This window comes from Oncorhynchus mykiss, chromosome 15 (genome assembly GCF_013265735.2).
Source record: "Oncorhynchus mykiss isolate Arlee chromosome 15, USDA_OmykA_1.1, whole genome shotgun sequence".
Classification (NCBI taxonomy): domain Eukaryota; kingdom Metazoa; phylum Chordata; class Actinopteri; order Salmoniformes; family Salmonidae; genus Oncorhynchus; species Oncorhynchus mykiss.
The window spans coordinates 79,234,750-79,261,116 of record NC_048579.1 but is presented as its reverse complement, the minus strand read 5'-3'; the positions used below and the strand labels follow the sequence as shown (position 1 = coordinate 79,261,116).

The 26,367-nt window shown below is 49.5% G+C and overlaps 1 protein-coding gene across 3 annotated transcripts in view; it reads right to left on the bottom strand.

The window, feature by feature from the left end:
• Nucleotides 1-26,367, bottom strand: part of LOC118938872 (LARGE xylosyl- and glucuronyltransferase 1) — a 144,569-nt gene that overhangs the window by 31,917 nt on the left and 86,285 nt on the right. For all 3 annotated transcript variants that reach the window (XM_036945470.1, XM_036945471.1, XM_036945472.1), the window contains 3 exons: nt 8,613-8,717; nt 4,450-4,562; nt 394-519 (listed from right to left, as the gene is read on the bottom strand). In XM_036945470.1, coding sequence (XP_036801365.1) covers nt 394-519; nt 4,450-4,562; nt 8,613-8,717 — 344 coding nt within the window. The remainder of the gene's footprint in view (nt 1-393; nt 520-4,449; nt 4,563-8,612; nt 8,718-26,367) is intronic.

Below are 26,367 nucleotides of genomic sequence, written 5' to 3'. Positions count from 1 at the left end.
ACAGGCCAGTCAGAGAGACAGAGATGACAGGCCAGTCAGAGAGACAGAGAGAGATGACAGGCCAGTCAGAGAGACAGAGAGAGATGACAGGCCCGTCAGAATCAGAGAAATGACAGGCCAGTCAGAGAGACAGAGAGAGATGACAGGCCAGTCAGAGAGACAGAGAGAGATGACAGGCCCGTCAGAATCAGAGAAATGACAGGCCAGTCAGAGAGACAGAGAGAGATGACAGACCAGTCAGAGAGAGTAGAAGCATCTGGAAGGAGCAAGGGGCATGATGCCCGACATTACTCTGCTGTCACACACACACACACACACACACACACACAAACACAACGGACAAAGACGGTGTGTGGAAACAGCTGCCATCTGTGTGTGAGATGCTCAACTCACCTTGAGGTCTGAAACATCCTTGTAGCACTTCTCCGAGCGAGTGTGGTCTGACAGCTGAACGTTCCAGAAGCAGGGCAGCTGGTGAACCAGGAAGGGGTTCTGTTTGATCACGGCGTTGAAGATGTCCTGCAGACACACACACAGATCAGACCTTAGTGTAGATAACAGATAGAGAGATCAGACCTTAGTGTAGATAACAGATAGAGAGATCAGAGCTTAGTGTAGATAACAGATAGAGAGTTCAGACCTTAGTGTAGTTAACAGATAGAGAGTTCAGACCTTAGTGTAGATAACAGATAGAGAGCTCAGACCTTAGTGTAGTTAACAGATAGAAAGATCAGACCTTAGTGTAGATAACAGATAGAGACTAGACCTTACAGATCAGACCTTAGTGTAGATAACAGATAGAGAGTTCAGACCTTAGTGTAGATAACAGAGAGAGATCAGACCTTAGTGTAGATAACAGATAGAGAGATCAGACCTTAGTGTAGATAACAGATAGAGACTAGACCTTACAGATCAGACCTTAGTGTAGATAACAGATAGAGACCAGACCTTACAGATCAGACCTTAGTGTAGATAACAGATAGAGAGTTCAGACCTTAGTGTAGATAAGAGAGAGATCAGACCTTAGTGTAGATAACAGATAGAGAGATCAGACCTTAGTGTAGATAACAGATAGAGACTAGACCTTACAGATCAGACCTTAGTGTAGACAACAGATAGAGAGTTCAGACCTTAGTGTAGATAACAGATAGAGACTAGACCTTACAGATCAGACCTTAGTGTAGATAACAGATAGAGACCAGACCTTACAGATCAGACCTTAGTGTAGATAATAGATAGAGATCAGACCCTTAGTGTAGATAACAGATAGACAGATCAGACCTTACAGATCAAACCTTAGTGTAGATAACACATAGAGAGATCAGAGCTTAGTGTAGATAACAGATAGAGAGTTCAGACCTTAGTGTAGATAACAGATAGAGAGATCAGACCTTAGGGTACATAACAGATATAGACTAGACTTTACAGATCAAACCTTGTAGATTACCGATAGAGAGACCAGACCTCAAGATAACATAGACAGGGGGGACATGATCCTAGATCATAATGAATCAGATAACATAGACAGGAGGGGGACCTGATCCTAGATCATAATGAATCAGATAACATAGACAGGAGGGGGACCTGATCCTAGATCATAATGAATCAGATAACATAGACAGGGGGGACCTGATCCAGATAACATAGACAGGAGGGGGACCTGATCCTAGATCATAATGAATCAGATAACATAGACAGGAGGGGGACCTGATCCTAGATCATAATGAATCAGATAACATAGACAGGAGGGGGACCTGATCCTAGATCATAATGAATCAGATAACATAGACAGGAGGGGGACCTGATCCAGATAACATAGACAGGAGGGGGACCTGATCCTAGATCATAATGAATCAGATAACATAGACAGGAGGGGGACCTGATCCTAGATCATAATGAATCAGATAACATAGACAGGAGGGGGACCTGATCCAGATAACATAGACAGGAGGGGGACCTGATCCTAGATCATAATGAATCAGATAACATAGACAGGAGGGGGACCTGATCCTAGATCATAATGAATCAGATAACATAGACGAGGGGTGAGGGGGGCTGATCCTAGATCATAATGAATCAGATTAAACTCTTCACCATAGGTGAAACTTGGTACTGTTGTGGAAATTCTAACTCTACAGTCACACACCTCCTCTTGTCTCCAGGCTGTCTCCAGTCACACACACCTCCTCTTGTTTCCAGGCTGTCTCCAGTCACACACACCTCTTGTTTCCAGGCTGTCTCCAGTCACACACACCTCCTCTTGTTTCCAGGCTGTCTCCAGTCACACACACCTCCTCTTGTTTCCAGGCTGTCTCCAGTCACACACCTCCTCTTGTTTCCAGGCTGTCTCCAGTCACACACCTCCTCTTGTTTCCAGGCTGTCTCCAGTCACACACACCTCCTCTTGTCTCCAGGCTGTCTCCAGTCACACACACCTCCTCTTGTTTCCAGGCTGTCTCCAGTCACACACACCTCCTCTTGTTTCCAGACTGTCTCCAGTCACACACACCTCCTCTTGTTTCCAGGCTGTCTCCAGTCACACACACCTCCTCTTGTTTCCAGGCTGTCTCCAGTCACACACCTCCTCTTGTTTCCAGGCTGTCTCCAGTCACACACCTCCTCTTGTTTCCAGACTGTCTCCAGTCACACACACCTCCTCTTGTTTCCAGGCTGTCTCCAGTCACACACACCTCCTCTTGTTTCCAGGCTGTCTCCAGTCACACACCTCCTCTTGTCTCCAGGCTGTCTCCAGTCACACACACCTCCTCTTGTTTCCAGGCTGTCTCCAGTCACACACACCTCCTCTTGTTTCCAGGCTGTCTCCAGTCACACACACCTCCTCTTGTTTCCAGGCTGTCTCCAGTCACACACACCTCCTCTTGTCTCCAGGCTGTCTCCAGTCACACACACCTCCTCTTGTTTCCAGACTGTCTCCAGTCACACACACCTCCTCTTGTTTCCAGGCTGTCTCCAGTCACACACACCTCCTCTTGTTTCCAGGCTGTCTCCAGTCACACACACCTCCTCTTGTTTCCAGGCTGTCTCCAGTCACACACACCTCCTCTTGTCTCCAGGCTGTCTCCAGTCACACACCTCCTCTTGTTTCCAGGCTGTCTCCAGTCACACACACCTCCTCTTGTCTCCAGGCTGTCTCCAGTCACACACCTCCTCTTGTTTCCAGACTGTCTCCAGTCACACACACCTCCTCTTGTTTCCAGGCTGTCTCCAGTCACACACACCTCCTCTTGTTTCCAGGCTGTCTCCAGTCACACACACCTCCTCTTGTCTCCAGGCTGTCTCCAGTCACACACCTCCTCTTGTTTCCAGGCTGTCTCCAGTCACACACCTCCTCTTGTCTCCAGGCTGTCTCCAGTCACACACCTCCTCTTGTTTCCAGGCTGTCTCCAGTCACACACACCTCCTCTTGTTTCCAGGCTGTCTCCAGTCACACACACCTCCTCTTGTTTCCAGGCTGTCTCCAGTCACACACCTCCTCTTGTTTCCAGGCTGTCTCCAGTCACACACCTCCTCTTGTTTCCAGGCTGTCTCCAGTCACACACACCTCCTCTTGTCTCCAGGCTGTCTCCAGTCACACACACCTCCTCTTGTTTCCAGGCTGTCTCCAGTCACACACACCTCCTCTTGTTTCCAGACTGTCTCCAGTCACACACACCTCCTCTTGTTTCCAGGCTGTCTCCAGTCACACACACCTCCTCTTGTTTCCAGGCTGTCTCCAGTCACACACCTCCTCTTGTTTCCAGGCTGTCTCCAGTCACACACCTCCTCTTGTTTCCAGACTGTCTCCAGTCACACACACCTCCTCTTGTTTCCAGGCTGTCTCCAGTCACACACACCTCCTCTTGTTTCCAGGCTGTCTCCAGTCACACACCTCCTCTTGTCTCCAGGCTGTCTCCAGTCACACACACCTCCTCTTGTTTCCAGGCTGTCTCCAGTCACACACACCTCCTCTTGTTTCCAGGCTGTCTCCAGTCACACACACCTCCTCTTGTTTCCAGGCTGTCTCCAGTCACACACACCTCCTCTTGTCTCCAGGCTGTCTCCAGTCACACACACCTCCTCTTGTTTCCAGACTGTCTCCAGTCACACACACCTCCTCTTGTTTCCAGGCTGTCTCCAGTCACACACACCTCCTCTTGTCTCCAGGCTGTCTCCAGTCACACACACCTCCTCTTGTTTCCAGGCTGTCTCCAGTCACACACACCTCCTCTTGTTTCCAGGCTATCTCCAGTCTCATCTCTGTCTCATCTCTGTCTCAACATGGTAAACGTGCCGGTCATTAATATGAGCAGCAGCTCTTAAATAAAATCCTTGGTGTTTCATTACCATAAAATACTGACGTGTGAAATGTGATAATCCAGACGTTTTAATGGTGAACTTCAAGTAGATCAATACAGGGTGTGTTTATGATTCTGTGTGTGTGTGTGTTACCTGGTCAGCCAGTGATGTAGACAACATGCTCATCAGTTCTCTCTCTGCTGTCAGTCTCCACATCTGTTCCCACCGCAGCTTCCTCAGTCGGTCCAGCAGCAGCAAGATCACACCTGGGACAGAGGTCACATGACTTAACAGACCCAATCAGCAGCAAGATCACACCTGGGACAGAGGTCACATGACTTAACAGACCCAATCAGCAGCAAGATCACACCTGGAACCGAGGTCACATGACTTAACAGACCCAATCAGCAGCAAGATCACACCTGGAACAGAGGTCACATGACTTAACAGACCCAATCAGCAGCAAGATCACACCTGGGACAGAGGTCACATGACTTAACAGACCCAATCAGCAGCAAGATCACACCTGGGACAGAGGTCACATGACTTAACAGACCCAATCAGCAGCAAGATCACACCTGGGACAGAGGTCACATGACTTAACAGACCCAATCAGCAGCAAGATCATACCTGGGACAGAGGTCACATGACTTAACAGACCCAATCAGCAGGTTAGACATTACCTGAATTAACAGTGATGTCTAACTGAGGAAGCAGAGTGAACAGTCTATGACTTGGGTGGCTGGAGTCTGACAATTTTTAGGTCCTTCCTCTGACACCGCCTGGTATAGAGGTCCAGGATGGCAGGAAGCTCAACATATTCTCATCACATTACTTCCTGTGTTACTGAACTCATCTGTTGAAGACGCCATTATTGCCAAATGCATTAGATAGAGCAGCAATATGGTTTGCTGCTCTGCCTCTCTCTGGGGGCTGAATGGCATAAGGCTCTGGTCTAAAGTAGTGCACTACATAGGGAATAGGGTGAATATAGCACCATTTGAGACCCAGACTAACTCTAGCTGTGGAAGATCAGCAGGGTGGAGAGAGAGATGGCTTGTTTGTTCCAGTCCAAGACATGATTCACTCTGTCTCTGTCCCCAAGAAGAGAGATGGTTTGTTCCAGTCCAAGACATGATTCACTCTGTCTCTGTCCCCAAGAAGAGAGATGGTTTGTTCCAGTCCAAGACATGATTCACTCTGCCTCTGTCCCCAAGAAGAGAGATGGTTTGTTCCAGTCCAAGACATGATTCACTCTGCCTCTGTCCCCAAGAAGAGAGATGGTTTGTTCCAGTCCAAGACATGATTCACTCTGCCTCTGTCCCCAAGAAGAGAGATGGTTTGTTCCAGTCCAAGACATGATTCACTCTGCCTCTGTCCCCAAGAAGAGAGATGGTTTGTTCCAGTCCAAGACATGATTCACTCTGTCTCTGTCCCCAAGAAGAGAGATGGTTTGTTCCAGTCCAAGACATGATTCACTCTGCCTCTGTCCCCAAGAAGAGAGATGGTTTGTTCCAGTCCAAGACATGATTCACTCTGTCTCTGTCCCCAAGAAGAGAGATGGTTTGTTCCAGTCCAAGACATGATTCACTCTGCCTCTGTCCCCAAGAAGAGAGATGGTTTGTTCCAGTCCAAGACATGATTCACTCTGCCTCTGTCCCCAAGAAGAGAGATGGTTTGTTCCAGTCCAAGACATGATTCACTCTGCCTCTGTCCCCAAGAAGAGAGATGGTTTGTTCCAGTCCAAGACATGATTCACTCTGCCTCTGTCCCCAAGAAGAGAGATGGTTTGTTCCAGTCCAAGACATGATTCACTCTGCCTCTGTCCCCAAGAAGAGAGATGGTTTGTTCCAGTCCAAGACATGATTCACTCTGCCTCTGTCCCCAAGAAGAGAGATGGTTTGTTCCAGTCCAAGACATGATTCACTCTGCCTCTGTCCCCAAGAAGAGAGATGGTTTGTTCCAGTCCAAGACATGATTCACTCTGCCTCTGTCCCCAAGAAGAGAGATGGTTTGTTCCAGTCCAAGACATGATTCACTCTGCCTCTGTCCCCAAGAAGAGAGATGGTTTGTTCCAGTCCAAGACATGATTCACTCTGTCTCTGTCCCCAAGAAGAGAGATGGTTTGTTCCAGTCCAAGACATGATTCACTCTGCCTCTGTCCCCAAGAAGAGAGATGGTTTGTTCCAGTCCAAGACATGATTCACTCTGTCTCTGTCCCCAAGAAGAGAGATGGTTTGTTCCAGTCCAAGACATGATTCACTCTGCCTCTGTCCCCAAGAAGAGAGATGGTTTGTTCCAGTCCAAGACATGATTCACTCTGCCTCTGTCCCCAAGAAGAGAGATGGTTTGTTCCAGTCCAAGACATGATTCACTCTGCCTCTGTCCCCAAGAAGAGAGATGGTTTGTTCCAGTCCAAGACATGATTCACTCTGCCTCTGTCCCCAAGAAGAGAGGAGCCTGAAGTAATACTTCTGTTATTGGTGAGAAAACTTAGGCAGCTCAGGCAGCGACAATAAAGTTAGTCATTATCATTGTGAATAGAGTTAGTCATTATCATTGTGAATAAAGTTAGTCATTATCGTTGTGAATAAAGTTAGTCGTTATCACTGTGAAAAAAGTTGGTCATTGTCATTGTGTTTGTGAATAAAGTTAGTCATTATCATTGTGAATAAAGTTAGTCATTATCATTGTGATTGTGAATAACGTTAGTCATTATCATTGTGGATAATGTTAGCCATTATCATTGTGGATAAATTTGGTCATTATCATTGTGAATACAGTTGGTCATTATCATTGTGAATAAAGTTGGTCATTATCATTGTGAATAAAGTTATTCATTATCATTGTGAATAAAGTTGGTCATTATCATTGTGAATAAAGTGAGTCATTACCATTGTGAATAAAGTGAGTCATTACCATTGTGAATAAAGTGAGTCATTGCCATTGTGAATAAAGTGAGTCATTACCATTGTGAATAAAGTGAGTCATTACCATTGTGAATAAAGTGAGTCGTTATTATTGTGAATAAAGTGAGTCATTATCATTGCGAATAAAGTGAGTAATTATCGTGGTGAATGAAGTTGGTCATTATCATTGTGAATAAAGTTGGTCAATATCATTGTGAATAAAGTTAGTAATTATCGTGGTGAATAAAGTTGGTCATTATCATTGTGAATAACGTTAGCCATTATCATTGTGAATAAGGTTAGTCATGATCATTGTGAATACGTTAGTCATTATCATTGCGAATAAAGTGAGTAATTATCGTGGTGAATGAAGTTGGTCATTATCATTGTGAATAAAGTTGGTCATTATCATTGTGAATAAAGTTAGTAATTATTGTGGTGAATAAAGTTATTCATTATCATTGTGAATAAAGTTGGTCATTATCATTGTGGACAAAGTTGGTCATTATCATTGTGAATAACGTTAGCCATTATCATTGTGAATACAGTTAGTCATTATCACTGTGAATAAGGTTAGTCATTATCGTTGTGAATAAAGTTAGTCATTATCGTTGTGAATACAGTTAGCCAGTATCATTGTGAATACAGTTAGTCATTATCATTGTGAATAACGTTAGTCATTATCATTGTGAATACAGTTAGTCATTATCACTGTGAATAAGGTTAGTCATTATCGTTGTAAATAAAGTTTGTCATTATCATTGCAAATAACGTTTGTCATTATCATTGCGAATAGCGTTAGCCATTATCATTGCGAATAAGGTTAGTCATTATCATTGTGAATACGTTAGTCATTATCATTGTGAATAACGTTAGCCATTGTCATTGTGAATAAAGTTAGTCATGATCATTGTGAATACAGTTAGTCATTATTTGTGAATACAGTTAGTCATTATCATTGTGAATAAAGTTAGTCATTATCATTGAGAATAAAGTTAGTCATTATCATTGTGAATAAAGTTAGTCATTATCATTGCGAATAAAGTTAGCCATTATCATTGTGGATACAGTTAGTCATTATCATTGTGAATAAAGTTAGTCATTATCATTGTGAATAAAGTCAGTCATTATCATTGTGAATAAAGTTTATACAACAGACGTCTCAAAGGGAAGAAATTACCTTTTTTATTTCATATAGAAAATCCACCGACTGTCCCCCCTCTCTGTGTCTCTCACCTGTATTGAAGATGTAGAAAATCCACCGACTGTCCCCCCTCTCTGTGTGTCTCTCACCTGTATTGAAGATGTAGAAAATCCACTGACTGTCCCCCCTCTCTGTGTGTCTCTCACCTGTATTGAAGATGTAGAAAATCCACTGACTGTCCCCCCTCTCTGTGTGTCTCTCACCTGTATTGAAGCCCCTCTCCAGGGCGGGCCAGGGCCGGTGATTCTTCCACAGGTTCCCCAGGTACCAGTCACTCTGGTTCTCCACCAGACCTAGAACCTGCTGACCTAGAACACAGAACACTCAGGTTACTATGGTTCCCCAGGTACCAGTCACTCTGGTTCTCCACCAGACCTAGAAACTGGAAAAGAGAGACACACAGGTTAGTACCAAGGGCTGCTCTATAGAAGAGTAATGTCTCATTATCATAATTAGCCACCAGGGGGCGCTGTGGAGTCACCTGTTAAACAACACTCAGGTTACTACCAAGGGCTGCTCTATAGAAGAGTAATGTCTCATTATCATAATTACCCACCAGGGGGCGCTGTGGAGTCACCTGTCAAACAACACTCAGGTTACTACCAAGGGCTGATGTATAGACATGCATAGAGAACACACAAACAATGCTGCACCATAGAGTAGCATTGGCTCGTTATAACAATCACCCACCAGACGGCGCTATGGAGTCAGCTGCTCAACAAGCTGTTAGTAGAGCCCATCCACTGACGTTGAATCAATTGCAAGAAATAAAGAGAAATTAGGAGAGGAGGAGAGGAGAGGGAGGGATCATCTGGAGGAGAGGAGAGGGATCATCTTAGAGGAGAGGAGAGGGATCATCTTGGAGGAGAGGAGAGGGAGGGATCATCTTGGAGGAGAGGAGAGGGAGGGATCATCTGGAGGAGAGGAGAGGGATCATCTTGGAGGAGAGGAGAGGGATCATCTTGGAGGAGAGGAGAGGGAGGGATCATCTGGAGGAGAGGAGAGGGATCATCTTGGAGGAGAGGAGAGGGATCATCTTGGAGGAGCGGAGAGGAGAGGGATCATCTTGGAGGAGCGGAGAGGGAGGTATCATCTTGGAGGAGAGGGAGGGATCATCTTGGAGGAGAGGAGAGGGAGGGATCATCTTGGAGGGGAGGAGAGGGAGGGATCATCTTGGAGGAGAGGAGAGGGATCATCTTGGAGGAGAGGAGAGGGAGGTATCATCTTGGAGGAGAGGAGAGGGAGGTATCATCTTGGAGGAGAGGAGAGGGAGGTATCATCTTGGAGGAGAGGAGAGGGAGGTATCATCTTGGAGGGGAGGAGAGGGAGGTATCATCTTGGAGGGGAGGGGAGGGAGGTATCATCTTGGAGGAGAGGGAGGGATCATCTTGGAGGAGAGGAGAGGGATCATCTTGGAGGGGAGGAGAGGGAGGGATCATCTTGGAGGAGAGGGAGGGATCATCTTGGAGGAGAGGAGAGGGAGGGATTCTCTTGTAGGAGAGGAAGGGATCATCTTGGAGGAGAGGAGAGGGATCATCTGGAGGAGAGGAGAGGGATGATCTTGGAGGAGAGGAGAGGGAGGGATCATCTGGAGGAGAGGAGAGGGATGATCTTGGAGGAGAGGAGAGGGAGGGATCATCTTGGAGGGGAGGAGAGGGAGGGATCATCTTGGAGGAGAGGGAGGGATCATCTTGGAGGAGAGGAGAGGGAGGGATCCTCTTGTAGGAGAGGAAGGGATCATCTTGGAGGAGAGGAGAGGGAGGGATCATCTTGGAGGAGAGGAGAGGGATCATCTGGAGGAGAGGAGAGGGATGATCGGAGAGGAGAGGGAGGGATCATCTTGGAGGGATCATCTTGGAGGAGAGGAGAGGGAGGGATCATCTTGGAGGAGAGGAGAGGGAGGGATCATCTTGGAGGAGAGGAGAGGAGAGGGAGGGATCATCTTGGAGGAGAGGGAGGGATCATCTTGGAGGAGAGGAGAGGGATCATCTTGGAGGAGAGGAGAGGGATCATCTTGGAGGAGAGGAGAGGGAGGGATCATCTTGGAGGAGAGGGAGGGATCATCTTGGAGGAGAGGAGAGGGATCATCTTGGAGGAGAGGAGAGGGATCATCTTGGAGGAGAGGAGAGGGAGGGATCATCTGGAGGAGAGGAGAGGGATCATCTTGGAGGAGAGGGAGGGATCATCTTGGAGGAGAGGAGAGGGATCATCTTGGAGGAGAGGAGAGGGATCATCTTGGAGGAGAGGAGAGGGATCATCTTGGAGGAGAGGGAGGGATCATCTTGGAGGAGAGGAGAGGGATCATCTTGGAGGAGAGGAGAGGGATCATCTTGGAGGAGAGGAGAGGGATCATCTTGGAGGAGAGGAGAGGGATCATCTTGGAGGAGAGGAGAGGGATCATCTTGGAGGAGAGGAGAGGGATCATCTTGGAGGAGAGGAGAGGGATCATCTTGGAGGAGAGGAGAGGGATCATCTTGGAGGAGAGGAGAGGGATCATCTTGGAGGAGAGGAGAGGGATCATCTTGGAGGAGAGGAGAGGGATCATCTTGGAGGAGAGGAGAGGGATCATCTTGGAGGAGAGGAGAGGGAGGGATCATCTGGAGGAGAGGAGAGGGATCATCTTGGAGGAGAGGAGAGGGATCATCTTGGAGGAGCGGAGAGGAGAGGGATCATCTTGGAGGAGCGGAGAGGGAGGTATCATCTTGGAGGAGAGGGAGGGATCATCTTGGAGGAGAGGAGAGGGAGGGATCATCTTGGAGGGGAGGAGAGGGAGGGATCATCTTGGAGGAGAGGAGAGGGATCATCTTGGAGGAGAGGAGAGGGAGGTATCATCTTGGAGGAGAGGAGAGGGAGGTATCATCTTGGAGGAGAGGAGAGGGAGGTATCATCTTGGAGGAGAGGAGAGGGAGGTTTCATCTTGGAGGAGAGGAGAGGGAGGTATCATCTTGGAGGGGAGGGGAGGGAGGTATCATCTTGGAGGAGAGGGAGGGATCATCTTGGAGGAGAGGAGAGGGATCATCTTGGAGGGGAGGAGAGGGAGGGATCATCTTGGAGGAGAGGGAGGGATCATCTTGGAGGAGAGGAGAGGGAGGGATTATCTTGTAGGAGAGGAAGGGATCATCTTGGAGGAGAGGAGAGGGATCATCTGGAGGAGAGGAGAGGGATGATCTTGGAGGAGAGGAGAGGGAGGGATCATCTGGAGGAGAGGAGAGGGATGATCTTGGAGGAGAGGAGAGGGAGGGATCATCTTGGAGGGGAGGAGAGGGAGGGATCCTCTTGTAGGAGAGGAAGGGATCATCTTGGAGGAGAGGAGAGGGAGGGATCATCTTGGAGGAGAGGAGAGGGATCATCTGGAGGAGAGGAGAGGGATGATCTTGGAGGAGAGGAGAGGGAGGGATCATCTTGGAGGGATCATCTTGGAGGAGAGGAGAGGGAGGGATCATCTTGGAGGAGAGGAGAGGGAGGGATCATCTTGGAGGAGAGGAGAGGAGAGGGAGGGATCATCTTGGAGGAGAGGGAGGGATCATCTTGGAGGAGAGGAGAGGGATCATCTTGGAGGAGAGGAGAGGGATCATCTTGGAGGAGAGGAGAGGGATCATCTTGGAGGAGAGGAGAGGGAGGGATCATCTTGGAGGAGAGGGAGGGATCATCTTGGAGGAGAGGAGAGGGATCATCTTGGAGGAGAGGAGAGGGATCATCTTGGAGGAGAGGAGAGGGAGGGATCATCTGGAGGAGAGGAGAGGGATCATCTTGGAGGAGAGGGAGGGATCATCTTGGAGGAGAGGAGAGGGATCATCTTGGAGGAGAGGAGAGGGATCATCTTGGAGGAGAGGAGAGGGATCATCTTGGAGGAGAGGGAGGGATCATCTTGGAGGAGAGGAGAGGGATCATCTTGGAGGAGAGGAGAGGGATCATCTTGGAGGAGAGGAGAGGGATCATCTTGGAGGAGAGGAGAGGGATCATCTTGGAGGAGAGGAGAGGGATCATCTTGGAGGAGAGGAGAGGGATCATCTTGGAGGAGAGGAGAGGGATCATCTTGGAGGAGAGGAGAGGGATCATCTTGGAGTAGAGGAGAGGGATCATCTTGGAGGAGAGGAGAGGGATCATCTTGGAGGAGAGGAGAGGGATCATCTTGGAGGAGCGGAGAGGGAGGGATCATCTTGGAGGAGAGGAGAGGGATCATCTTGGAGGAGAGGAGAGGGATCATCTTGGAGGAGAGGAGAGGGAGGGATCATCTTGGCACAGGGGTTTGGGGTGAGTTTAGGTAGGGGTTATTGAAGAGATAGAGGATGAAGGGATGGAAGGAAGGCAGCTCTAATGAAGACTAAGGAAGATTAATGAGGGACTATTGGAGTGTGTGTGTGTGTGTGTGTGTGTGTGTGTGTGTGTGTGTGTGTGTGTGTGTGTGTTGCAGCTGCTAGTCAAACAGCAAAGAGCAGACAGGCTTTAGATGTCGTGAAAACAAAGCCCACGGCTCTGTTACTCTCTGAGACAATCAGAGGGGAAGGACACTCAATTCAATTCAATTCAAGGGCTTTATTGGCATGGGAAACATGTGTTAACATTGCCAAAGCAAGTGAGGTACACTCTCTCTCCCTCAAAGTATTTCTCAGAGTCACTCTCTCTCTCTGTATGTCCAAGTGTCTCTCTCAGTATGTCCCAGTCTCTCTCTCTCTCAGTATGTCCCTGTCTGTCTGTCTGTCTGTCTGTCTGTCTGTCTGTCTGTCTGTCTGTCTGTATGGCCCAGTCTCTCTCCCTCCCCTCCCTCCCTCCCTCCCCCCCCTCCCTCCCTCCCTCCCTCCCCTCCCTCCCTCCCTCCCTCCCTCCCTCCCCTCCCTCCCTCCCTCCCTCCCTCCCCTCCCTCCCTCCCCTCCCCTCCCTCCCCTCCCTCCCTCCCCCCCTCCCTCCCTCCCTCCCCCCCTCCCTCCCTCCCTCCCTCCCTCCCAGTATTTCCCAGTCCCTCAGAGACCTGAGTAGCGGGGAGGAAGACACACTTATAAACAGATACTCAGAGATGTCAACTAGAGACTTGGGGGAATTCAGAAATCAAAGAGTGTATATTCCATTTGCTTTAGTATTTGTCACCTGTGAGTGACACGCAGATGAATCAAACAATCTCTCCCTTTACAGATGCATTCCTTCTAAACAGAGGCTTTTCACTGCGGAAATGATCAACTTCTAGTCTGGAGGGATGTAGATCCCAAACCACTGTTGTGAAAACCCTCCTCTTCAAGTCAGCCAGACAAGACAAGGGGAAAGGAAACACCAAACAACTAAATCAATACAATCATTTTATCAGCTTCAACAAAGATGGGTCTTTCTGTGCCACTTCGAGAGCAGACGAGATGTCACTATGAAAATAACCCCCCAATTCTCCAACCTCCTTTTCAGAAAGACTTCCCAGCGCTTGTCTCATATTTTCTATAAGTTTCCAGTCCCCCCGTCCACATATTCAGTACAGTAACTTTTCTTCTTCTCTTCACAGACAATTAACTTGTATTGTTACTGCTTAGTGGATATTGATCCTCCAATCAGAGATGTTGGCATTGTGATGTCATTGTTACTGGTTAGTGGATATTGATCCTCCAATCAGAGATGTTGGCATTGTGATGTCATTGTTACTGGTTAGTGGATATTGATCCTCCAATCAGAGATGTTGGCATTGTGATGTCATTGTTACTGGTTAGTGGATATTGATCCTCCAATCAGAGATGTTGGCATTGTGATGTCATTGTTACTGGTTAGTGAATATTGGTCCTCCAATCAGAGATGTTGGCATTGTGATGTCATTGATACTGGTTAGTGGATATTGATCCTCCAATCAGAGATGTTGGCATTGTGATGTCATTGTTACTGGTTAGTGGATATTGATCCTCCAATCAGAGATTTATTTTTTTATTTTTATTTTTATTTCACCTTTATTTAACCAGGTAGGCTAGTTGAGAACAAGTTCTCATTTGCAACTGCGACCTGGCCAAGATAAGGCATAGCAGTGTGAACAGACAACACAGAGTTACACATGGAGTAAACAATTAACAAGTCAATAACACAGTAGAAAAAAGGGGAGTCTATATATACATTGTGTGCAAAAGGCATGGGAAGGTAGGCAAATAATTACAATTATGCAGATTAACACTGGAGTGATAAATGATCAGAAGGTTATGTACAGGTAGAGATATTGGTGTGCAAAAGAGCAGAAAAATAAATAAATAAAAACAGTATGGGGATGAGGTAGGTGAAAATGGGTGGGCTATTTACCAATAGACTATGTACAGCTGCAGCGATCGGTTAGCTGCTCAGATAGCAGATGTTTGAAGTTGGTGAGGGAGATAAAAGTCTGTTGGCATTGTGATGTCATTGTTACTGGTTAGTGGATATTGATCCTCCAATTAGAGATGTTGGCATTGTGATGTCATTGTTACTGGTTAGTGGATATTGATCCTCCAATCAGAGATGTTGGCATTGTGATGTCATTGTTACTGGTTAGTGGATATTGATCCTCCAATCAGAGATGTTGGCATTGTGATGTCATTGTTACTGGTTAGTGGATATTGATCCTCCAATCAGAGATGTTGGCATTGTGATGTCATTGTTACTGGTTAGTGGATATTGATCCTCCAATCAGAGATGTTGGCATTGTGATGTCATTGATACTGGTTAGTGGATATTGATCCTCCAATCAGAGATGTTGGCATTGTGATGTCATTGTTACTGGTTAGTGGATATTGATCCTCCAATCAGAGATGTTGGCATTGTGATGTCATTGTTACTGGTTAGTGGATATTGATCCTCCAATTAGAGATGTTGGCATTGTGATGTCATTGTTACTGGTTAGTGGATATTGATCCTCCAATCAGAGATGTTGGCATTGTGATGTCATTGATACTGGTTAGTGGATATTGATCCTCCAATCAGAGATGTTGGCATTGTGATGTCATTGTTACTGGTTAGTGGATATTGATCCTCCAATCAGAGATGTTGGCATTGTGATGTCATTGTTACTGGTTAGTGGATATTGATCCTCCAATCAGAGATGTTGGCATTGTGATGTCATTGTTACTGGTTAGTGGATATTGATCCTCCAATCAGAGATGTTGGCATTGTGACGTCATTGTTACTGGTTAGTGGATATTGATCCTCCAATCAGAGATGTTGGCATTGTGACGTCATTGTTACTGGTTAATGGATATTGATCCTCCAATCAGAGATGTTGGCATTGTGACGTCATTGTTACTGGTTAGTGGATATTGATCCTCCAATCAGAGATGTTGGCATTGTGACGTCATTGTTACTGGTTAGTGGATATTGATCCTCCAATCAGAGATGTTGGCATTGTGACGTCATTGTTACTGGTTAATGGATATTGATCCTCCAATCAGAGATGTTGGCATTGTGACGTCATTGTTACTGGTTAGTGGATATTGATCCTCCAATCAGAGATGTTGGCATTGTGATGTCATTGTTACTGGTTAGTGGATATTGATCCTCCAATCAGAGATGTTGGCATTGTGATGTCATTGTTACTGGTTAGTGGATATTGATCCTCCAATCAGAGATGTTGGCATTGTGATGTCATTGTTACTGGTTAGTGGATATTGATCCTCCAATCAGAGATGTTGGCATTGTGATGTCATTGTTACTGGTTAGTGGATATTGATCCTCCAATCAGAGATGTTGGCATTGTGATGTCATTGTTACTGGTTAGTGGATATTGATCCTCCAATCAGAGATGTTGGCATTGTGATGTCATTGTTACTGGTTAGTGGATATTGATCCTCCAATCAGAAATGTTGGCATTGTGATGTCATTGTTACTGGTTAGTGGATATTGATCCTCCAATCAGAGATGTTGGCATTGTGATGTCACCCCCCCCCCCCCCCCCCCGGACCAAAATGAGATTCAATAACTTCTATATATAGATTAGCAGTTGAGACAGAGAAAATACATTCACAAAACCTTTGTCCCAAATGGCTCTCTACTCCCTACATAGTGCACCACAGACCCTATGGATCCCGGTCTAAAGTAGTGCACTATAGTTGACCACAGACCCTATGGATCCCGGTCTAAAGTAGTACACTATAGTTGACCACAGACCCTATGGATCCCGGTCTAAAGTAGTGCACTATAGTTGACCACAGACCCTATGGATCCCAGTCTAAAGCAGTGCACTATAGTTGACCACAGACCCTATGGATCCCAGTCTAAAGTAGTGCACTATAAAGGGAATAGGGTGCCATTTGGGATTCAGACTAAGATAACAGAATGCATGGTGTATCTATTGGCAGTCTTCTTTAGACAGTGATTCTTAGCAGGGAATCCATACGCTATCTTCTACCAGTAGAGGGAACTTATCACATCTTCATTTCATTACATGTGGAGAAGAATAGAGAGAGAGACAAAGAGAGACAGAGAGACAGAGAGAGACAGAGAGACAGAGAGACAAAGAGAGACAGAGAGAGACAGAGAGACAGAGAGAGAGGGAGACAAAGAGAGAGAGAGACAGAGAGAGACAAAGAGAGACAGAGAGAGACAAAGAGAGACAGAGAGACAAAGAGACAGAGAGAGCGAGGGACAGGGAGAGAGACAGAGAGACAAAGAGAGACAGAGAGAGACAAAGAGAGACAGAGAGAGACAGAGAGAGAGGGAGACAAAGAGAGACAGAGAGAGGCAGAGAGAGAAACAGAGAGAAACAGAGAGAAACAGAGATCTGTGGGGTTTGGTAGTTTTCTCGAGTTCTACTGCTGCTGACAGATGAATGATAATGTCCAAGGTCACCAGAGACAGTGAGGCAGACTTCCACAGGCTCACGTATGTCCACCATCTATAGCTTCCTTCACTTGTTCCCAGAAACCACCACCATGTCCACCATCTACAGCTTCCTTCACTTGTTCCCAGAAACCACCACCATGTCCACCATCTACAGCTTCCTTCACTTGTTCCCAGAAACCACCACCATCTACAGCTTCCTTCACTTGTTCACAGAAACCACCACCATGTCCTCCATCTACAGCTTCCTTCACTTGTTCCCAGAAACCACCACCATGTCCACCATCTACAGCTTCCTTCACTTGTTCCCAGAAACCACCACCATGTCCACCATCTACAGCTTCCTTCACTTGTTCCCAGAAACCACCACCATGTACAGCTTCCTTCACTTGTTCCCAGAAACCACCACCATGTCCACCATCTACAGCTTCCTTCACTTGTTCCCAGAAACCACCACCATCTACAGCTTCCTTCACTTGTTCCCAGAAACCACCACCATCTACAGCTTCCTTCACTTGTTCACAGAAACCACCACCATCTACAGCTTCCTTCACTTGTTCCCAGAAACCACCACCATGTCCTCCATCTACAGCTTCCTTCACTTGTTCCCAGAAACCACCACCATCTACAGCTTCCTTCACTTGTTCCCAGAAACCACCACCATCTACAGCTTCCTTCACTTGTTCCCAGAAACCACCACCATGTCCACCATCTACAGCTTCCTTCACTTGTTCCCAGAAACCACCACCATGTCCACCATCTACAGCTTCCTTCACTTGTTCACAGAAACCACCACCATGTCCTCCATCTACAGCTTCCTTCACTTGTTCCCAGAAACCACCACCATGTCCACCATCTACAGCTTCCTTCACTTGTTCACAGAAACCACCACCATGTCCTCCATCTACAGCTTCCTTCACTTGTTCCCAGAAACCACCACCATGTCCACCATCTACAGCTTCCTTCACTTGTTCCCAGAAACCACCACCATGTCCACCATCTACAGCTTCCTTCACTTGTTCCCAGAAACCACCACCATGTCCACCATCTACAGCTTCCTTCACTTGTTCCCAGAAACCACCACCATGTCCACCATCTACAGCTTCCTTCACTTGTTCACAGAAACCACCACCATGTCCACCATCTACAGCTTCCTTCACTTGTTCACAGAAACCACCACCATGTCCACCATCTACAGCTTCCTTCACTTGTTCACAGAAACCACCACCATGTCCACCATCTATAGCTTCCTTCACTTGTTCCCAGAAACCACCACCATGTCCACCATCTACAGCTTCCTCCACTTGTTCACAGAAACCACCACCATGTCCACCATCTATAGCTTCCTTCACTTGTTCCCAGAAACCACCACCATGTCCACCATCTACAGCTTCCTTCACTTGTTCACAGAAACCACCACCATCTACAGCTTCCTTCACTTGTTCCCAGAAACCACCACCATGTCCACCATCTACAGCTTCCTCCACTTGTTCACAGAAACCACCACCATGTCCACCATCTATAGCTTCCTTCACTTGTTCCCAGAAACCACCACCATGTCCACCATCTACAGCTTCCTTCACTTGTTCACAGAAACCACCACCATCTACAGCTTCCTTCACTTGTTCACAGAAACCACCACCATCTACAGCTTCCTTCACTTGTTCCCAGAAACCACCACCATGTCCACCATCTACAGCTTCCTTCACTTGTTCCCAGAAACCACCACCATGTCCACCATCTACAGCTTCCTTCACTTGTTCCCAGAAACCACCACCATGTCCACCATCTACAGCTTCCTTCACTTGTTCACAGACACCACCACCATGTCCACCATCTACAGCTTCCTTCACTTGTTCACAGAAACCACCACCATGTCCTCCATCTACAGCTTCCTTCACTTGTTCCCAGAAACCACCACCATCTACAGCTTCCTTCACTTGTTCACAGAAACCACCACCATCTACAGCTTCCTTCACTTGTTCACAGAAACCACCACCATCTACAGCTTCCTTCACTTGTTCCCAGAAACCACCACCATCTACAGCTTCCTTCACTTGTTCACAGAAACCACCACCATGTCCTCCATCTACAGCTTCCTTCACTTGTTCCCAGAAACCACCACCATCTACAGCTTCCTTCACTTGTTCACAGAAACCACCACCATCTACAGCTTCCTTCACTTGTTCCCAGAAACCACCACCATCTACAGCTTCCTTCACTTGTTCACAGAAACCACCACCATGTCCTCCATCTACAGCTTCCTTCACTTGTTCCCAGAAACCACCACCATGTCCACCATCTACAGCTTCCTTCACTTGTTCCCAGAAACCATCTAAACATCCACAGACTGAAGGTGAAAGACTTCAGAAAGTACCAGAGGACACGACAAAGACAACTAGCGGAGATGAACCTGTCCTTCCTTCCCTCTTCCAGTACCAGAGGACACGACAAAGACAACTAGCGGAGATTAACCTGTCCTTCCTTCCCTCTTCCGGTACCAGAGGACGAGACAAAGACAACGAGCGGAGACAAACGTGTCCTTCCTTCCCTCTTCAAGTACCAGAGGACGAGACAAAGACAACTAGCGGGCGGAGACAAACCTGTCCTTCCTTCCCTCTTCCAGTACCAGAGGACGAGACAAAGACAACTAGCGGAGATTAACCTGTCCTTCCTTCCCTCTTCCAGTACCAGAGGACGAGACAAAGACAACTAGCGGAGATGAACCTGTCCTTCCTTCCCTCTTCAAGTACCAGAGGACGAGACAAAGACAACTAGCGGAGATGAACCTGTCCTTCCTTCCCTCTTCAAGTACCAGAGGACGAGACAAAGACAACTAGCGGAGTTGAACCTGTCCTTCCTTCCCTCTTCAAGTACCAGAGGACGAGACAAAGACAACTAGCGGAGATGAACCTGTCCTTCCTTTCCTCTTCAAGTACCAGAGGACGAGACAAAGACAACTAGCGGAGATGAACCTGTCCTTCCTTCCCTCTTCAAGTACCAGAGGACGAGACAAAGACAACTAGCGGAGATGAACCTGTCCTTCCTTCCCTCTTCCAGTACCAGAGGACACGACAAAGACAACTAGCGGAGATGAACCTGTCCTTCCTTCCCTCTTCCAGTACCAGAGGACGAGACAAAGACAACTAGCGGAGACAAACGTGTCCTTCCTTCCCTCTTCAAGTACCAGAGGACGAGACAAAGCCAACTAGCGGGCGGAGACAAACCTGTCCTTCCTTCCCTCTACCAGTACCAGAGGACGAGACAAAGCCAACTAGCGGAGACAAACCTGTCCTTCCTTCCCTCTTCCAGTACCAGAGGACGAGACAAAGCCAACTAGCGGAGACAAACGTGTCCTTCCTTCCCTCTTCAAGTACCAGAGGACGAGACAAAGCCAGCTAGCGGGCGGAGACAAACCTGTCCTTCCTTCCCTCTACCAGTACCAGAGGACGAGACAAAGCCAACTAGCGGAGACAAACCTGTCCTTCCTTCCCTCTTCCAGTACCAGAGGACGAGACAAAGCCAACTAGCGGAGACAAACCTGTCCTTCCTTCCTTCTACCAGTACCAGAGGACGAGACAAAGCCAATGCCAACTAGCGGGTGGAGACAAACCTGTCCTTCCTTCCCTCTTCCACACTGATCAGACAGAGAGCACAGCAGTCACCTCTGATCTGATGCCACAAATACAACACTATCCCCTATGTAGTGCACTACATTGGACCACGGTCCATAGGGAATAGGGTGCCATTTTTGGTGGGGACACAAGCTAAGTGAGGGAACACCTCGTACACTTAAAGTCACTAATACAGCTAAGTGTTCATACGTCAAGGGTCAGCCTGCCTGCCTGCCTGCCTGCCTGTCTGTCTGCCTGTCTGTCTGTCTGTCTGTCTGTCTGTCTGCCTGTCTGTCTGTCTGTCTGTCTGTCTGTCTGCCTGTCTGCCTGCCTGTCTGTCTGTCTGTCTGTCTGTCTGCCTGTCTGCCTGCCTGTCTGCCTGTCTGCCTGTCTGCCTGTCTGTCTGCCTGCCTGCCTGTCTGCCTGTCTGCCTGTCTGTCTGCCTGCCTGCCTGCCTGCCTGTCTGCCTGCCTGTCTGTCTGTCTGCCTGCCTGTCTGTCTGTCTGTCTGTCTGCCTGCCTGTCTGCCTGCCTGTCGCAGGGCATTAGTCCTGCCAAGCGGTCATCTCCTGTTCTGACAACAATACTGAGAAGGACAAGGTAGTGATGACTTCATAGGATGTGTTAGAGACCCAGCAGGGGGCTGTAGGTGCAGTTAGAGACCCACAAGGGGGCTGTAGGGCAGTTAGAGACCAGCAGGGGGCTGTAGGGGCAGTTAGAGACCCAGCAGGTGTCTGTAGGTGCAGTTAGAGACCCAGCAGGTGTCTGTAGGGGCAGTTAGAGACCCAGCAGGTGTCTGTAGGGGCAGTTAATAAAGACCCAGCAGGGGGCTGTAGGGCAGTTAGAGACCCAGCAGGGGGCTGTAGGGCAGTTAGAGACCCAGCAGGGGGCTGTAGGGCAGTTAGAGACCCAGCAGGGGGCTGTAGGGGCAGTTAATAAAGACCCAGCAGGGGGCTGTAGGGCAGTTAGAGACCAGGCAGGTGTCTGTAGGGGCAGTTAGAGACCAAGCAGGTGTCTGTAGGGGCAGTTAATAAAGACCCAGCAGGGGGCTGTAGGGCAGTTAGAGACCCAGCAGGGGGCCGTAGGGGCAGTTAGAGACCCAGCAGGGGGCTGGAGGGGCAGTTAGAGACAGAGAACCAGCAGGGGGCTGTAGGGGCAGTAAGAGACCCAGCAGGGGGCTGTAGGGGCAGTTAGAGACCCAGCAGGGGGCTGTAGGGGCAGTTAGAGACCCAGCAGGGGGCTGTAGGGTCAGTTAGAGACAGAGACCCAGCAGGGGGCTGTAGGGGCAGTTAGAGACCCAGCAGGGGGCTGTAGGGTCAGTTAGAGACAGAGACCCAGCAGGGGGCTGTAGGGGCAGTTAGAGACCCAGCAGGGGGCTGTAGGGGCAGTTAGAGACCCAGAAGGGGGCTGTAGGGGCAGTTAGATACCCAGCAGGGGGCTGTAGGGGCAGTTAGAGACCCTGCAGGGGGCTGTAGGGGCAGGTAGAGACCCAGCAGGGGGTTGTAGGGGCAGTTAGAGACCAGCAGGGGGCTGTAGGGGCAGTTAGAGACCCAACAGGGGGCTGTAGGGGCAGTTAGAGACCCAGCAGGGGGCTGCAGGGGCAGTTAGAGACCCAGCAGGGGGCTGTAGAGGCAGTTAGAGACCCAGCAGGGGCTGTAGGGGCAGTTAGAGACCCAGCAGGGGGATGTAGGGGCAGTTAGAGACCCAGCAGGGGGCTGTAGGGGCAGTTAGATACCCAGCAAGGGGCTGTAGGGGCAGTTAGAGACCCAGCAGGGGGCTGTAGGGGTAGTTAGAGACCCAGCAGGGGCTGTAGGGGCAGTTAGGAACCAGCAGGGGGAAGTAGGGGCAGTTAGATTCCCAGCAGGGGGCTGTAGGGGCAGTTAGATTCCCAGCAGGGGGCTGTAGGGGCAGTTAGAGACCCAGCAGGGGGCTGTAGGGGCAGTTAGAGACCCAGCAGGGGGCTGTAGGGGCAGTTAGAGACCCAGCAGGGGGCTGTAGGGGCAGTTAGAGACCCAGCAGGGGGCTGTAGGGGCAGTTAGAGACCCAGCAGGGGGCTGTAGGGGCAGTTAGAGACAGAGACCCAGCAGGGGGCTGTAGGGGCAGTTAGAGACCCAGCAGGGGGAAGTAGGGGCAGTTAGAGACAGAGACCCAGCAGGGGGCTGTAGGAGCAGTTAGAGACCCAGCGGGGGGCTGTAGGGGCAGTTAGAGACCCAGCAGGGGGCTGTAGGGGCAGTTAGAGACCCAGCAGGGGGCTGTAGGGGCAGTTAGAGACCCAGCACGGGGCTGTAGGGGCAGTTAGAGACCCAGTAGGGGGCTGTAGGGGCAGTTAGAGACCCAGCAGGGGGCTGTAGGGGCAGTTAGAGACCCAGCAGGGGGCTGTAGGGGCAGTTAGAGACCCAGCAGGGGGCTGTATGGGGCAGTTAGAGACCCAGCAGGGGCTGTAGGGGCAGTTAGAGACCCAGCAGGGGGCTGAAGGAGCAGTTAGAGACCCAGCAGGGGGATGTAGGGGCAGTTAGAGACCCAGCAGGGGGCTGTAGGGGCAGTTAGAGACCCAGCAGGGGCTGTAGGGGCAGTTAGAGACGAGCAGGGGGATGTAGGGGCAGTTAGAGACCCAGCAGGGGGCTGTAGGGGCAGTTAGATACCCAGCAGGGGGCTGTAGGGGCAGTTAGAGACCCAGCAGGGGGCTCTAGGGGTAGTTAGAGACCCAGCAGGGGGCTGTAGGGGCAGTTAGATACCCAGCAGGGGGCTGTAGGGGTAGTTAGAGACCCAGCAGGGGCTGTAGGGGCAGTTAGAGACCCAGCAGGGGGGAGTAGGGGCAGTTAGATTCCCAGCAGGGGGCTGTAGGGGCAGTTAGATTCCCAGCAGGGGGCTGTAGGGGCAGTTAGAGACCCAGCAGGGGGCTGTAGGGGCAGTTAGAGACCCAGCAGGGGGCTGTAGGGGCAGTTAGAGACCAGCAGGGGGCTTTAGGGGCAGTTAGAGACAGAGACCCAGCAGGGGGCTGTAGGAGCAGTTAGAGACCCAGCAGGGGGCTGTAGGGGCAGTTAGAGACCCAGCAGGGGGCTGTAGGGGCAGTTAGAGACCAGCAGGGGGCTGTAGGGGCAGTTAGAGACAGAGACCCAGCAGAGGGCTGTAGGGGCAGTTAGAGACAGAGACCCAGCAGGGGGCTGTAGGGGCAGTTAGAGACCCAGCAGGGGGCTGTAGGGGCAGTTAGAGACCCAGCGGGGGGCTGTAGGGGCAGTTAGAGACCCAGCAGGGGGCTGTAGGGGCAGTTAGAGACAGAGACCCAGCAGAGGACTGTAGGGGCAGTTAGAGACAGAGACCCAGCAGGGGGCTGTAGGGGCAGTTAGAGACCAGCAGGGGGCTGTAGGGGCAGTTAGAGACAGAGACCCAGCAGAGGGCTGTAGGGGCAGTTAGAGACAGAGACCCAGCATGGGGCTGTAGGGGCAGTTAGAGACCCATCAGGGGGCTGTAGGGGCAGTTAGAGACCCAGCGGGGGGATGTAGGGGCAGTTAGAGACCTAGCAAGGGGCTGTAGGGGCAGTTAGAGACCCAGCAGGGGACTGTAGGGGCAGTTAGAGACACAGCAGGGGGGGATGTAGGGGCAGTTAGAGACCCAGCAGGGGGCTGTAGGGGCAGTTAGACACCCAGCAGGGGGCTGTAGGGGCAGTTAGAGACCCAGCAGGGGGCTGTAGGGGCAGTTAGAGACCCAGCAGGGGGATGTAGGGGCAGTTAGAGACCCAGCAGGGGGCTGTATGGGGCATTTAGAGACCCAGCAGGGGGCTGTAGGGGCAGTTAGATTCCCAGCAGGGGGCTGTAGGGGCAGTTAGAGACCCAGCAGGGGGCTGTAGGGGCAGTTAGAGACCCAGCAGGGGGCTGTAGGGGCAGTTAGAGACCAGCAGGGGGCTTTAGGGGCAGTTAGAGACAGAGACCCAGCAGGGGGCTGTAGGAGCAGTTAGAGACCCAGCAGGGGGCTGTAGGGGCAGTTAGAGACCCAGCAGGGGGCTGTAGGGGCAGTTAGAGACCAGCAGGGGGCTGTAGGGGCAGTTAGAGACAGAGACCCAGCAGAGGGCTGTAGGGGCAGTTAGAGACAGAGACCCAGCAGGGGGCTGTAGGGGCAGTTAGAGACCCAGCAGGGGGCTGTAGGGGCAGTTAGAGACCCAGCGGGGGGCTGTAGGGGCAGTTAGAGACCCAGCAGGGGGCTGTAGGGGCAGTTAGAGACAGAGACCCAGCAGAGGACTGTAGGGGCAGTTAGAGACAGAGACCCAGCAGGGGGCTGTAGGGGCAGTTAGAGACCAGCAGGGGGCTGTAGGGGCAGTTAGAGACAGAGACCCAGCAGAGGGCTGTAGGGGCAGTTAGAGACAGAGACCCAGCAGGGGGCTGTAGGGGCAGTTAGAGACCCAGCAGGGGGCTGTAGGGGCAGTTAGAGACCCAGCGGGGGGATGTAGGGGCAGTTAGAGACCTAGCAAGGGGCTGTAGGGGCAGTTAGAGACCCAGCAGGGGGCTGTAGGGGCAGTTAGAGACACAGCAGGGGGGCATGTAGGGGCAGTTAGAGACCCAGCAGGGGGCTGTAGGGGCAGTTAGAGACCCAGCAGGGGGCTGTAGGGGCAGTTAGAGACCCAGCAGGGGGCTGTAGGGGCAGTTAGAGACCCAGCAGGGGGCTGTAGGGGCAGTTAGAGACCCAGCAGGGGGCTGTAGTGGCAGTTAGAGACCCAGCAGGGGGCTGTATGGGGCAGTTAGAGACCCAGCAGGGGGCTGTAGGGGCAGTTAGAGACCCAGCAGGGGGCTGTAGGGGCAGTTAGAGACCCAGCAGGGGGCTGAAGGAGCAGCACTAGATACCTGAATCTATCTAGCTAGTTTTACCTCTTTGCCTGAACATTCACAATGACAAGCTACTATCTGCATACTGTCTCTTGGGTAAAAGAAAGCGTGGGAGGCGGAGACTTCAATATTAGACATTCAGAATCCTAAACCACCAATCACTGTTAATCCAAACCAATGTGCCTGCGATACGCTGCTTAAGAATCCCTGCTTGGGAAAGAATGATTGGCTGGCTAGATGGAACAGAGAGTGGTTTGAATTCTAATTGAACTGTAAGTAGTTCTGAATTCTAAACATTAAAATAGAATACATTATGGTAATTACAATTCTTTTTTGATGTCACAATTCAGTGTCTGCACTGTAGGTGATTTGTGCTATAGTGGTTTGAAACACCTAATGGAATTGTAAGTAGTTCTGAATTCATTAAAATAGCAAAGTGGTAAGAATTTAAGTTTCAGCACTGTAGGTGGTTCTACTTCAAAAATGGGATAAAACCACAGGTTTAAAATAGGGAGTACTAAGCATCTAACACGTTGCTGTACACCTGTGAATGTGATAGAATCCATGCGCCTCCCTAATGGCACTCTATTCCCTATATAGTGCACTACTTTATAGCACCCTATTCCCTATATAGTGCACTACTTTATAGCACCCTATTCCCTATATAGTGCACTACTTTATAGCACCCTATTCCCTATATAGTGCACTACTTTATAGCACCCTATTCCCTATATAGTGCACAACTTTATAGCACCATATTCC